We start from the raw sequence: 16,000 nt of genomic DNA, 5'->3' as shown, positions 1-16,000 counted from the left end.
TAGATAATAAAGATTAATAATATCTTCTCAGATCAAGAAGGGAGATAATTGGAGAGTCAGTGCATTTTATTTTTCCATATTTGTCTATAATAAGTTATTACTTCTTTTACAAGGAGAATCCTGTAGTCACTGAATTCACAACAGTTGCCGATAAATTTCAGTGGAACAGATTATTGTTGCAATTTAATATAAATGAGAACTCTTTAACATACTTTAGAGAAGGTAATGTAACTAATAAAATCAATTCTGTCCTTTTAAATATGCAGTTGATCCTTATTAAATTTCAAATTATATAGCTTAATTTGAATTGCAGGAAATGTGTACAGAAGATTCTAAGTTTCGTAAAACTGATAAGGGGGATGAATAAAAGCTGAGCCCATAGTCTTTCTTGTAAAACTTGTTTTAAGTTGACAATAGCTTATTTGAATTTAATTTTTAAATTATATATCCTTCAAACAAAGGCATAAATTGCCTGCTATACAAGCATTGGCTGTAATTGAGATCTTTTCACTGTGATGGCCATAGGCAAACTTCACAACTGATCCAGAATTATTATTATTATTACTTAAACTGGGGGAGCATCAAAACTCCAGTCAAGGACTCTGTCAGACTCTACAGAAGAAAATAGTTCAGCTGGGAGAGACCTACAAAAATTATCAAGTCCAACTACCTGACTACTTCACAACTAACACAAAGTTAAATCATTATTGAGGACATTGCCCAAACGTTTCTTGAATGCTAACAAGTTTGAGGCATCAACAACTTCTCTAGTAAAACTGTGCTTGACCACTTTCACAGAACTGAAGACTGAAATAGAAAAGAAGAAAACAGTGGTAAGGAAAAGATGTAATATGTAGGGACATGGTTCATTGTTCAATGTTGGAGGTAGGTGGATGGATGGACTAGACGATCTTAGAGGTCTTTTCCAACCTTAATGATTCTGTGATACTGCCTGCCTAATGGGAAAGTGTACTTTCCTTACTGAAAACGCTCTTTTCTTCCACTAGGAAAAAACAAATATTTTATAAATGATCTTCAGCAAACTGACAGCTTAAGGAAAAGGTATGTCATAACATATTTTCTAAAGAACATATTGGAGATTAAGCAACCAAAAGTGCCTGTCATTGTTTCATTTCAACATAAAGAAAACAAAGCACATGAACAGGATATATGGAGTGATATGAATTAAGAACAGCTTTGCCTGATTCATAATATATTTTCTTTTCATTGTCTTTTAATCACCAAGATCATTTATTCCATGACAGGAAACTTTAGTAAATTTTAAACCAAGTAATTTATTGACAAAGATAACTTATACTTCCAGTGTCTGGAAATCGATTTGATCACAATGAGGAGGGCACCAGGAGAACTGACAGCTACAGAAATCTCTTCATTTTGAATGTTCTCAAATCCCAGACAGACCCGTGTAAAAAAAAAAAAAAAAAAAAAAAAAAAAACAAACTATTTCCATTAACAAAATGCTGTCAGAAATATCACAAAGAGAAGGACCATAGTCCATTCTTAATGATGCATATTATTCCTATTATGATCATTGCAAAGTCCGTTGAAAAGTTTTGCAGACTTCATTTCTTCAGGTTAGAATCTGCCTCTATTTACACTCAAGTTTTACCCACTTTCTTCTGGGCACGTGCAGCATAACTGGCAATTAAGAGTACAGGCTTAATTACTTAGTAGTAATTTCAGTATTTCCTGGAAGGCTGCAATTACCTTCTTCTCACATCCAGAAAGTGTCAACAAAGGTCAAAAGTGATCAACCAGATCATGTTGTATGGACATATCACAGACAGAATTGAGTAGTCTGGTTCAGAAAGGACAGCACACATATGACTCTCAAAGGCTGCAACAGTGCTTTGCAATCTCAAGACTACAATGAAAACTGGATAGATAACACAAATTAAGTCTCCAAAACTTTGCCTAGATTTGGTGGAGGCAGATTAAACAACTCTTTAAGGTGCCCTCCAGCCTAAATTATTCCAAAGCAGTGAACCTGTTATGAATCTATGAGAATCGAAGTCTTTCTTGGCATACAGCTCCTCTACACATCTCAGTTTTCTAAAGGACATAACTGAATCTCTGTTCAACTTTATCACAGTGGTAGTAAATATATAATTGATATATCAGACACCTTTTACCAGTAAGCAAGGCCTACCATCTCCTAGAAAATCCTACCATGCAAGGACTTTTCTTTCTATTTCCAAGAGTCTCAACACCTGGAATCCTGAATTTGATTCATTCAGTTTTCATTAATCTGTAACAATGTGAGAGAAAAAGTCTTGAAATAACTTACATTGGAGATTTGGAAAACAGAAAACAAAAGAAAACAAACAAAATATCCAAGGTGCTGAGAGCAAGCATTTATCACTATTTCAGATGTCCAGGAGTACAAGACATCATCATAGGTTCATGATACAGAAGACAGGACAAGATATGAAAGGCCATGAATCCAAAATACCATCCAACACCCACAATGTCCCCCTATAATATCCCTGTTGCTAATACAAAGGTCCTAGTTATGATTATATTTCCTCAAGTTTGCAATAATGTTACAATATTGATGCAATTAGGTACAAGAGCAATGCCAAAATGGAAAAATAAAGATTTCACAGTAAACTATAGATTATAACAATTCAGAAGCTATCATGAGAAAACAGTTTCCGAACAAATATTCAGTACACACAAAAAGAATAATAATTAAATTGGCAATGAAATCAGTCACCTTTGATGCAAAATTAAAACTGAAGAGTAATTAGCCTTTTGTGTCATCCTATTCTATTTACAGCCTTGGATTTTATATAAAACAGCGTATTTGCTATCATTTGTCACCCTTTTTGATACCTAATTAGGCTTCCCTTTTCTAAATCTCTCAGTGTAAATAAAATGTTTATCTATTTATATTTGTCTTAAGAAGAGTAAAATAACAAACAAACAAACAAAAAAAAAAAAAACATGGGGGCAAAAAAGTTGACCAAATCCCTTGAAAAAAGTAACAATCACTTACTGAAAACAATTTTTCCCAATTCAAAACAAATGCTTCTTTGGCCCTAATGCATTCCTACAGATCATTTCAAGCAAAACAGTCAAGTAAGTCTATTAGGTTTATCCTATTCAGACTGCGTTAATCTGTTGCTTAATCTTTTCTCTCTTTTCTTAGTACATTTTACTTATTCTGAAAATACTTGCAGCAAACGTGTTTATTGACTCACTTGTAATGTATGCTTTACAGATTATATCTCAAATAATAAAAAAACCTATTATAACACGAGTTCTGTCACTGTTATTAAATTACAATTATTCATGTGAAAATGTACGTACAGTTGTGATATTACAATCTCCAGTGTGTTTAATTCATTTGCAATTTCTCATAATCACCCTTAGTTTTACTGAAATGAAATTGAAAACATCATCTACCCACTAATTAATCTTTCATATGACAAATACAGTACATAGAGTAGCAGCTTTTCACTGAATGTTGACTGATAACTCAAGAGTCATAAATGTTTAGGAACACCGTCCCTAAGAAAATATATAGTAAGTGCAAAAGGCAGAGAAGCTATAAAAACTAGCAGCTTACGATGTTAAAAAATAAAACCTCAACTGTGAAATCACTCTCTGAATTCTCTACCCATGTTGAAATTTTATCAATCTGCTTTTCAAGAAATCAATCCAAGAAAGAACCACACCTCTTGTTATTTCAGCACCACTGTCATAGATGTCTTTTTGGCCAAATCACAAAACTTTGTGTTGCCATCTCACCTTTCTGGCCTAAACTTCTGATTCTGAAGCAGTTCACCAACATTATTCCAGTTTTTATATTCTTCTGGGAAAAATGCATAGTTAATCCAAACCTGGGCACGACTTTTTTTTTAATAGTAATTCCCACTAATTTCTGGTATCCTGTGGCCTGAGTCTTGCTTATGACACTAAGTGAGGAGTGAGCTGTGACTGGAGTTTTCCTCATCTTTAAGCATATAAAAGGATTCTCTAAAAAGATGCTTCAAACGTATTAAAGAGCTGTCACTGAAACCTTTACTTGAAATATTCATATGATCCCTTTATTTTCACAGAACCCTTGTTGTGATCATTCCTTTGAAGTGGACTTTCAGTTCCACAGTTACAGAAAAATATATTCCCTATATGATAAGAATCTCTCCCCCCCACGGGAATCAATATTGCAAACATGGACTTAGCAAGCACACGCTCTATATAAGAACACATAAAATATTTCAGTCACTTTATAAATTGAAGACTTTCTCCATTTCACAGATTTTCTCTGCTTGCTTAATACATGACTGGCTTAAGCAAAAAGCCCAAGCAAAATATTTCCCACAGAAAAAAACATTGCTTTGGTCTATTTACATACTGTCATTCACATGGGAACACAAAAATAAAATCAAAAGCTGCTGGCCTAAGCTTCAACTACCACCTCATTTGCTTCTCAAAAGTTCCTGCTCTCCTGGTTGGCCTGCTTTCTGGCTTGTATTGTATCCCAGGTTGCTGCTGTGGCTAACGAGATTGGCATCCCAAGTGATCCTTTCCATCTAGCTCATAATATTAACTGGAACGTCACTGCAACACAGTTTTGCTGGCAACTCCTGCTGTTTCTTTTCTGTGATGCTTTATAGCATAATAAATACTGTATGTCCTTGAATAACATAATGCACTGTATGAATAAGTCACTGGGAGTATAGCAGTTATTCTACAACTCAAATGGCTTTCTCTATTTCACCACCACCTACCAGCATATGCAAGTTTTTCCCTTAGAGAGGGAAACAGAGTACACTGATTTTTTTTTATTTTTTTTATTTTTTAATAAATAGATCCTGTATAGAATTGTCCAGCATCAATGTTCGTTATTTTGGTTTCTTTTTTGCCGGTAACTTTTAATGGAATTTGTTGTAACTGCTAATATTTCATTACATTCTGTGCTACTTGACACGTTGTTCTATATTATATCTTAGTTGTTTTTTTTCCCCATCCATAATGGGAAATTAATAGATATAAATTATCTGTTTTTTTTTTCATGTGACAACTATGTCTGTGGTATGCTTACTACATGGTTTGTTTACCCTCTTAATTTAAAATTGTAGAAATTCTGGCAGAAGATTTAAGCAGTATAAATAAGCCACTATTTCATGCCATTTCTATTGGAAAGGAAAACTGGTATCCCAGAGTACTGCCATCAAATATAATCATACTGCCCACGTTAAAGTAACAAGGTTGCCGAAATCAACAAGTCTTTGCTACTTAGCAGGAGTAGCTTGTGATGATCAGAAATACTCGATCTTAGATTTAACTTTACAAAACTGAAATGAAACATACTATCCTAGGCAATTTTTTCAGGCTCTTTCTTTTAAAATATTGGAAACAGTATTCCAGAATTGGAGTTCAGTACTGATCCTTCCAAGTGTGTGAATAAAGCCTCAATCTCATAATTTGGGATTTTATAAACGTGGGTAGAATTTGAACATTGATGATTTGCATTCAGTTTGAAGACTCTTACTTTGATATGATAATCTTAAAATCTTTTCAAAGAAGAAAGCCATCATCACATTTACAAGCCAGCTGAAACCTTCACTGAAGCATAAACTTTGGTATTCACATTGACTTGAAGGTTTTTCTAGAGATTAGTGGGGGGTGAATGAGGAACACAGAGGCAACCTGTGTTGTCTCTGTTGTTAACCTGTTTTATTTGTCTGCCACTACACAAATTACACAATTTCTCTATGCATGCTATTTTTCCTTTTTCCTGTTATATCTTTTTTCCTGACAATTCAAGATCCAAAAGTGTTAGATTTTGTGAAGGAAGGGACTAGAGACAGATTTTTCTGCTTTTTAACTTCACTGTGGGATATGGTCTTACTCTCTAAATCCCATCTCTAACTACAACTTCTTAAGATTACCTTTCTCTCAAAATTTCTGAACCTACTGACCGGTAACATGAAGATCACTAGGGAAGCACTACTGTAGGATTGCACTGTTTTTCATTATTTCCATGTGCACACATGCACTATTGGCTGTTGTCAGAAAAAATGTCGCATTTCTCTTACATAAAATGAGATAAATATGTAATCGAGGAAGAAACAGGTATTTTGAACCATTCTCTACTGTCTTAAATCTCTTCCTCCATATCTGTAGCAAAAGCTCACATGATAAAGTAGCTATAGTCAAATGCCTCATAATACCAGATCCTAAAACACACAAGGTTTAGATGAATAACTGTATTTAAAAAGTTAAATGTTGAATACCAGTATGTAAATCATTTGGACAGAGAAAACAATTATTCATTTCCCAAATGAAAATTGAATCTTCACTTGGATGAGCCATTATTTTTCTTATGTAAAAAAAAAAAAAAAAAAAAAAAAAAAAAAAAAAAAAAAAAATTCCAGCAATTTATTTCAGTATATCCCTTCCTAAAATATGCATTACAATTTGGTTGAAATGAATTATCAATGATAAAAGTTGCAATAATAGTTTCTACAGCATATAATCAAATACAGAGAACGATAAGTTACTACAGACTATACAACATACCTTAAAGTGAGCAAAATTATAGATCAATTGGCAGATCAGGTGCTCTCTACTGACCCTTAGATTTTATTTCAAACCTGTGATGAGCTGAGACATGTCGAAATACCAGACCCACGCCTGCTTTGAGCCATCAACTTATGTGTCTTCTGTTCTTGCTGACATAAACTTCAGAAATCCTTCGATCTCACGTAGAATGCCAGGGGTCATCTTGCATAAGAAAATCAGATGTCTCATATTGATCAACCTCTGTTCCTAAATTCACATACGCATTTTAGATTGAAGAGATAGTTTTCTTTTCTCTTTCCCGCTTCTCCATCTTCTTCTGCCCATTTTCAAGACTCAAATTGCATTCCCCTCTCTTTTTTTCCACATTTCTATGAGACTGAATCCAGTCCCTGTTTAAGACCTTTTTCTTTTTGTACTGTAATTTTTACAGTAAACATGTGTAGTTAAGGTGAGAGACAGTTTTATTACACGTAGTAAGTATTTCTAAAATCATTCAGGCATCCAGCAATTGTTTTTACTTTATGTCACCATCACATTCTGAAAGATCCTAACAGACCCCAAATGCATTTCTAAATTAATATAAAATTTATAGCCTTTCATTAATTGGACAAAGTAATAAAGGATCAACTAATGAATGGTTTCTAGATATTTCATGCACTTCTAGCATACTTAAATATTTCAATAGATATTTAAATCCATAAATCATATAAAAAGAATGCACTGAATACTTGAAGTTTCCCTGCTAATGCATGCACACAAACTTCTATGGAAGGATTATAAAACCTCCCACAAATTACTCATTACTAGTATGTTAAAATTTATCTGCTACAGACATGGAAGGTAATCATAATTCATAAGAACATATTTCTTCTAGGAGTGGCTCTCAGAGACCGTTTTTCTATTGGCTCATTGAAGACCACACAAATACATTATTCACAGTTCTGATAAAAAGTTGGTACTTTTGCATGAATTCTGCTTAAAACATTTAATTTCTTCAATTAAATCTACCTGAGACTCAAACTTCACATTGAATATTCTGACTAATGAGAAAATACTCGACACATAAGATACATACATGTATATCCTATTCTTTCTCATCTTCCTATTTCTTATTTATTATAACTTGCATATGTGCTAGGTTTAATTTTGATCACAGTGACATGAGCCAGGCTACTCTTGTACACATCTTTCTATTGATTTTAGTCAGTTTATTGGCAGTTGTGTACAAATGAATATAGCATTCCAGACACATTCTGTAATTTATTACCATACTGCTTAACCATACAAATCATAAAAATAGAAGGGAAAGAAGATACCATGACATTTCATTATTCATAAAGATTTTTGCTGTCTTTAAGTAACTAAAGCTTGCACAAGTGATTTTATATCTCTCTAATTACTGCTAAATAACAAAACATTATTGCTTTCCCAGAACTATAAAATTAATTTAGACTGCTTTATTTGCCCTATTTGTAACAAAGACAACCACTGATTCATTAGGCTTTTTCCCTTTTCATCTACTGAGTTTGTGTTATTAATGTTTCTGAACTCTAATACATAAATTTAATGTTTTTTCTTTTCCTTAATGTTAAAAATGACTTTATATCAATAGTCCTCTACAAATTATCTGCTATTCAAGCAATAAAATTGTGCTGATCTAAGTCTGCTTTCTTTGATAAACTTTTAAGAATTCAAAATTACCTTTTCTTGAAGATAGATGCTTTTATGTCATACCAGATTTCACAAGAAACACCAATAAAAAGCCAGTAATGGAAATGAAGTTAATTCCATTTTCGTGAAAGAAAATATTTGGCAAAGTTTCCTGATGTACTTGTTGACCTGTTTATTCAGTGAATTGCTGTCTACTAAACACTGTGCACTCAGCTAAAACACATTATTATTATTTAATAGAAGGTAAACCTCCACCAACTGAATATCAATATAAATAAAAGAATATAAAATGATAAATAAAATATTTATTCTCACTTAACCTATCACAAAGCTGGAAGTTGATGTTGCCCTATTTTATACTCTTTGTAGTAACTTTTCTTTTGAAGCATTCACTTCATTTCTTTTTTGAAGCATTCACTTCAAACAATAAAACCCTCAAAAGGAGTTGCATGAATGTTACTTTAAATGATATCAGAATCACTGTAGCAAATGGTAAAAGATATTGAAGCCAAATAACTTTTTTTTTGTTTTTTGTTTTTGAAACATAAGACAATATTTCTTTGACATACTGGTTGGCTCAACTAGGGTGAAGAGTCATGTTACAGATCTATGCCTCTTGCACAATTCATAAATTCTATTGCTTCCATGAAACAAGTCTGAAGCAATGAGACAAACAAAAAAAACAGTGACCTTGTACAGGCAAATAACTTTTTGTTCTTATCTGCAAAATAAACATCATCTATAGGCGATTTTCCCCAAGCATTCAAGTTTTAGATACTACAGCATAATTTTTACAGGATTAAGTAGAGTGCAAAGTATTTAGTCCCACTTATCTGTAGGGAATTTTACTAATATTCTGCTGTAAATTTGCATGACTAAACAAATATAAAAATGAAAAATCCACATTTTCTTATTCAGAGATAATTTGTAACAGCAAACACTGAATTGTACATCTCAGGAATAAAATAAAATATTTAAAAGCTGCAACCATACACCAAACAAACAAACAAAAACCTCCATAATCTGCAAGTAAAAAGAAAACAATTCACAGTTGCTAAGTATAGTTGAACAGTATTTTTTTAGGCAATACTCTCTTAATTTTTAAAGGAAGATGTGTTTGCATAAGATACCTTGTACTGTAAGATATCTAACCAATACACGTGATATTTGTCTATTTGTGGAATCTGTTGTCATGCGTGTACGTTAAAAATAATAGACATATATTTGATTTCAGATTAGCTACCTAGCTGCCTTTACACTGTGGGTTCAAAGATTTTATGTCTTCCCTTTCATGAAAAAAAAAAATAATAAAAAAGCAAGGAGATAACAGAAAAGATTTACAGAAATTATTTAGGATTCTGCACATTAGTTTTTGTACAACAAATTAAATCTACACTATACTAGAACTGATAGGTTAGAATGGAATTTGTATTTTCATCTGCAAGATCTAGAAAAGGAAGTAAAAATATTAAATGGTAGTTGAAATACTTAAAACAAATTCATTATTGTAGTTTCAACAGTTTTAACTATGTGACACATTCAAAACAGGAGAAAAGTAAATCATTCAGATCCTTTTTTATTTCAAATGAAAGAGAATGTAAGTTTTACCCTGAAGACCACCAGTTCCATAAAGTTGTGTTACCACACAGAAGTTTAAAAGTGAAATTAGAAATAGTACATAGTCAATTATGTAAATAAGAATCTGTGTGTGTACATTGGTGTGAGCACATTTTTGCTAGCTTTTAAATTTCTAAACTTTTTTCAAAACAATTATAAATCTGAGCAGAAAATATCCTTAAAAGAATACACAGATATTTTATAGCAAATTCCAATAAAATTTGTCATAGGGATGATGTCTAAAATTTGGGATTAAAAGATAATAAGACAGAGCTCATATATCTATTAACAGGAATATCAGAAAACCAACCAGAAGGTTGGGCAACTTACCTATAACGTAATCTATATATGATCTATTTGGCAGACTGTATGAATTTGAATCTTGGTCTCTGATAGCTTGACTAAGTCTCTTAATATTAATAATTAATGATATTAATGATTTTATTGCATGCTCTGGACTGGAAAAAAAGGGAAACAAAAGCTGTCTTGCATTCATCTCCAGATGCAACATCAGATTCTTGAAAACTAGAAGTTTGAAGAATGTAGAGTAACAGTTTTCAACCATGATTTGCTACTTTGAAAATGAGAAGTTTTTATCGTATAAATTAATAACAATACATGCCACTGAAATAAATGAAATGGGCAGATGTGAAAAAATACTTATTAAAAACGCAGCAGCCAATACTATCATATCATAAGACCACTTATTCAAAACTAAAAAACAACTGCTGCCTCTGTAAATGAAAGAAGTCTGTTTGCCAAACAACCAAATTATTATCGAGAAAAGTACGGATATTATCAATCTACTTCATACATGCCAAATGCTAACCTGCTATAAATAAGATGTCTCAACAAAAATTAGCTAAGACACAGTAAAAAGCCTCTTATTATTTCTATTTAGAAGTGTGCTAAGTTGTCATGAGCAATTTGTATGTTTATAAGCCCTAACATTGAAAGTCAAATATTTGAAAGATTTTCTTGCTCTTCCACAGCAACCAAAAACCAAAAAAATGAACTGGTCTAGTGGTATTATCAAAAGACCCACTTTAAGAGACAAAATCCTGGAGGAATATAGAGGCAAACTGTAATGATGCCGAGATTATTTAATAGTTGCATGTATCTGCAGTGTTAAACTTGCAATTATATAAAAGGAAGGCCTGACTGGCTGTGTATCTTAGGGCAAGCATTCAACCATCATGCAACTTAGCTGCTGCCAAAATACAGAGCCAGATCTTGGCAGTCAACAAGCAGAGTATGTTCAACTGGGAGCCTGAAGTACATGAATTCTAGCCAGAAAGTCCAAAGCTGCTCATGTTCTGGTTATGTTTGAAGCTGAATAGAAGTTCGAAGTTTATATAAGAAATAATTTCTGTTTCAAACTAAATAGTGAGTTGACTCATTCCTGATTGTAAAAATAATTCACTCAGTACAATAGGAAAGAGGGTTGTTTATCATGTATCAATACAGAAATCGCATGCCACGAGACCAGACAAAATTGACTACAACACTGCAAGTAACTACAGCAATAGAAAATACCTGAACAGTACAACTGCATTCTTAGATGCGTAACACAGCAAACAAATCTTTTCATACATTATTTCTAGCAGGAATGCAGAATATGAAGACACAAAAAACTAGTTATACTAGTTATACAACCAAAACCTGTAAATAATTTGTTGCTAGTATTTTCTAACATATATACCGCTCTGTCATAAACCAACAACAGCAGGGATTCCTACTAATAACACTTATTTCAAATTCAACAAAGCCCAACATCAACGTAATGTAATATGCAATGAAATAATGTAACAACAAGTAGACACTAATATCAAATGACAATTTTGTGTGTACCTGAAAACATAGTAATGCACTTTTATTAAATACCTTCCACAGTCAAAAAGAGGACTCAAGTTATGATGCTGGCTGCCTCAAGTCACTTCACAATGTCACTTCACAGAAGAAGAGGATTCTTTGAATTTCCTCTTTTAAAGTGTAATTTTAAATAACTTTTACAAGCAACACTGGTGTATTCATAAGATTCCTCGACTGAAAAATCTACAAATTGAATTCAGAAAGGCTTAAATTGCACCAACTGGCCAGTAGCTTCCGATAAACAGTTAAAAATAGAAAGTCAGCAGCTAACACATTGACACTGGTGCAATTGTCATCCATCAATGACAAACCATGCCCTGGCTTTTCATGATCCCTTCAAGGAGTATACTACTATTATTTTTATAAAAAGCTCAGTATTGGTTGATGCTAAAACAGTAAAGAATTTAAAATAATATCAAAATGTCAAAGAAGTTCAACAATTATTTTCTCATGGGTAGATTCCTCTTTAGTGCCTCTTAAACAGTTTAACAAAAGTATTTTCCCTTTCAAATGGTTCCAAGCTGTACTTCAGATCTGCTATCACTGCTGAGATATAATAGCAACATTTCTTAGCTTGCATCTATCTCGATATACACATGCGAGTGGAAGAAATATGTGTGCATTTCAAAGTTATAGCATAATTTAAATACATGAAATTAAGTTTAATAAACAGAGTTATTTTACTCTCAGAATGTTTGTGGCTAATTAATATAATTCCTTCAGACTTGATAGAAATTTCCAAGAAGTGCTCAAGTGTGCATATTTGTAGATATAAGGGTAAAGATTTTACTGATTATGTTAGCCATCTTATATCAATCAATTCTTTAACCCATATGGAGACATAATCTGAATACTAACCAGTCCATTACGTACCAGGAGAACAATGTAGGTAGTTTTCAATGGAAAACTAACAAAATGATCCAAAACTAACCACAGGATCTGAAGAAAAGTTATTCACACAAGCTGAAGCAAATACTGACAGATATTCTTTTGGCTTTGAGTGATATCATTTACATACAGTTATTATCTAAAGCTTTATAATATTAAATAATTTATTGTAATGAAATTCAATTACAATATTTTAAACAATTCCTTAGTAAATACGTACATGATAAGATATGCAATATAAAGTTTGAACATTCATTTTTATTTCATAAACTGCATATCTATATTACATATTCTGTTTTCTGGAATAGTTTAACTGCAAATCATTCTGTGAATATATATAAAGTTGGAAAGCAAAATCTGATTAGTTCTACAGCAATGTATTTTGTTAAACAAAGCCAGGAAATGTTTTGATGTGAAAAATGTTTGAGAATTTCATGCTAACTCTGATAAACTCCACAAAAATGAAGGAAAGAAAGAAGGAAAGAAAGAAGGAAAGAAAGAAGGAAAGAAAGAAGGAAAGAAAGAAGGAAAGAAAGAAGGAAAGAAAGAAGGAAAGAAAGAAGGAAAGGAAAAGGGTTGTGTTACTCTTAATTATAAAACTCTTTGGGAATATTTTTTTCAGATTGCTCAAAACAAGCATAGATAAAAATTTTCACTTCTAAGATAGTTAAAAGGTATATGCTATTCCAAAACAATCAGTGTTCTCAAGCATATGTAATTTATTTTTGTTTTTATACGAAAGAAGTGATCTGTTCCAATTCTGTTTTCAGAACTGCTTACATTTGTATGACTATAATAAAGGGAAAAAGTTAATATATATTTTCTAATTGCAGGGTTAAAAATTAATTCATTCTAGTCAGTGGCATAGTATTTATCTGCATTTGTAACAAACTCAGGAGTCTTAAAGACGCACATAAATTTTGTGATTTTTCTCTTGTTATACATACTCACAAAATACTGAATTCTGTAGTTAACTGCATAACATTCTAAACTGTAACTCAGTGTCTGCATAATTATTTTTAGAGATACATGCATTTCTCAAGCTACTGAAGTTAGGTCTTCGATACCCAGAGCAGTACACGGAACAACTGAAACAATTCTGTTGTTCCTTGGACTAGATTCCTGCACTGATTCAGTGATTCACTACAGAATTTTAGCTGTGTAAAAACTTTGAGGCACAGAAAAAAAAATATATATATATATATACACTTCTAAATCTCTTGTCAGTTTTACTTTTAAGAAATTGCTTGATCATTAATCTGAATAGTGCTACATTGTCTTGTATCATAGAACAGCCTGGATTGAAAGGACCACCATGATCATCTAGTTTCAAACCCCCTGCTATGTGCAGGGTCGCCAACCACCAGACCAGGCTGCCCAGAGCCACATCCAGCCTGGCCTTGAATGCCTGCAGGGACGGGGCATCCACAACCTCCTTGGGCAACCTGTTCCAGTACATCACCACTCTCTGTGTGAAAAACTTCCTCCTGATATCTAATCTAAACCTCCCTTGTCTCAAATTAAGACCATTCCTCCTTAAGACCATTCCTGCTATCACTATCCACCCTCTTAAACAGTCATAGTCCCTCCTGTTTATATATTCCCTCCAAGTACTGGAAGGCCATAAGGAGGTCTCCCCAGATTCTTCTCTAGTCTTTGTAGTGTGAAAGGTCAAACATTTCTCAGGTATGGAAGCAGCTCCAAATGTTTTATTGGAAAGTAATCTGCACAAAGAAAACCGCTGCACGTTTTAAAATATCTTCTTAACATTTTTAATTTTCTAAGGTTACTTCGCCTCTGGATAAATATCAGACTGTTTTGCTGAAGTAAACAGTCAACCTAATCACCCTTTTAATATGATAGCAAAAGCATATGAAAATATCATGTTTTGCAAGCATATTATGCTAGAAGAAATAAACAAAAGCTTCTATCAAGTTCTTCAGTTCATGAATATTGAAGTCATATAGTTGTCAAAATATGAACACAGTGTACTTATCCACTGTTGGAAATTCAGTAGTAGCAATGTATTTGTGTAATAGTCTCACCAGGCAACAATCTCATGCAATCCTTTGAATTACAGAGCATTATCAGGTGTAGATCAGATGTACTTAAGTCTGGTTCTTGCCAGTTTTTTTTATTTCCTGGAAACCAATAGAGAACTGAAGTGTGGTGTGACCCTAGTAATTAAAAATACCACTGACTAAATCAAAAGGTTGCTGCTGATAGTCAAAATTGAGAGAGAAAAAATACACTGATTGTAGCAAAATTGCCATTTTAATCTTCTGACATACCAAAAGAGACTGCATCACAGTCAGTGAACATATCTACCACCTTTACTTGAGTAAAGCTTTGGGAACAGCTGGGCAGATAACAGTCTCAGCAAACACTGACATTTTATCAGATCGATATACATTTGAAGTACAAACACGATAAAATTTCATAGTTGTAATATCTTCCAGATAGACAACATCTCATAAAACCCTTTGGCTTTTATACCCATCAACCTGATCTAACCGACATCAAAACTGGTTTTCTGTATTCTAGGTGAACAGAGTTCAAAAGACCAGTAAATTCGAAAAATAGTAATGACTTAAACTGAAAGCATGATCCCAACTTGAACTCAACTAACTCATTTTCCCCTTCAGAAAAAATGTATCATACAGGACAGACAGAACAAACACCTATTGATCACTCTCTGTGGTGGCAAGAAACCAATAAAAATTAGGTCAGCCAATATGCACTTTTTCATGGAAAAATGTAATATCCAGGTATATTTTCTGAGGATATAGTTAACATATCATAGAATCAGAGTATCAAAGACACATAGCATGGCTTGGGTTATAAGAAACCTTTTAAAGATAATCTTGTCCCAACCTCCCTGCCATGGGCAGGGTTGTTACCCACTAGGTTGCTCAGGACCCCACTCAATTTGGCCTAAAATACCTTTAGGGACAGAACATCCTCAGTTTCTCTGAGCAACTTGTTCCAGTGTCTAAAATAGGGCAAAGCTGCACTTATATCAGAATATATACAAAAAGCATAAGCATAAGTAGTACGTGCCATTTCTAATCCAAAAATTCAGGATTTGTGCATAATACGAGAAAGATAATTGAGACTACAATTTATTACTAGAAGAAATAGGATACATAAAGTCACTGTGATACTTACCACTGTGAAATTCATGACCTTCAAAATCCATATTGTCATTGCTAAGTTAACAATCATGGTAACCAACAGCAGAAGTACAAAGAAGTATAAGCACCTCTTTCGCCATCCATAAATCCCTACTGGGTAAAATTGAGGATTTTCAGTCCTTGCAAGGCTGTTCTGTTGTGCTGCTAAAATATACTGCTCTCGTGTCATCTGGAAAAAAAAAAAAAAAAAAAAAAAAAAAAAA

The 16,000-nt window shown here is 33.0% G+C and overlaps 1 protein-coding gene across 1 annotated transcript in view; it reads right to left on the bottom strand.

Annotated features, from left to right (window-relative positions):
- The window catches only part of SGCZ (sarcoglycan zeta), a 154,036-nt gene that overhangs the window by 132,116 nt on the left and 5,920 nt on the right, over positions 1-16,000 (bottom strand). Inside the window, exon 2 of the mRNA XM_042871682.1 lies at positions 15,772-15,966. Coding sequence (XP_042727616.1) covers positions 15,772-15,966 — 195 coding nt within the window. The remainder of the gene's footprint in view (positions 1-15,771; positions 15,967-16,000) is intronic.

Source organism: Lagopus leucura, unplaced genomic scaffold (assembly GCF_019238085.1).
Source record: "Lagopus leucura isolate 7727_CA_CO unplaced genomic scaffold, USGS_WTPT01 Super-Scaffold_100004, whole genome shotgun sequence".
Classification (NCBI taxonomy): Eukaryota; Metazoa; Chordata; class Aves; order Galliformes; family Phasianidae; genus Lagopus; species Lagopus leucura.
This window is presented reverse-complemented; position numbering and strand designations above follow the sequence as displayed.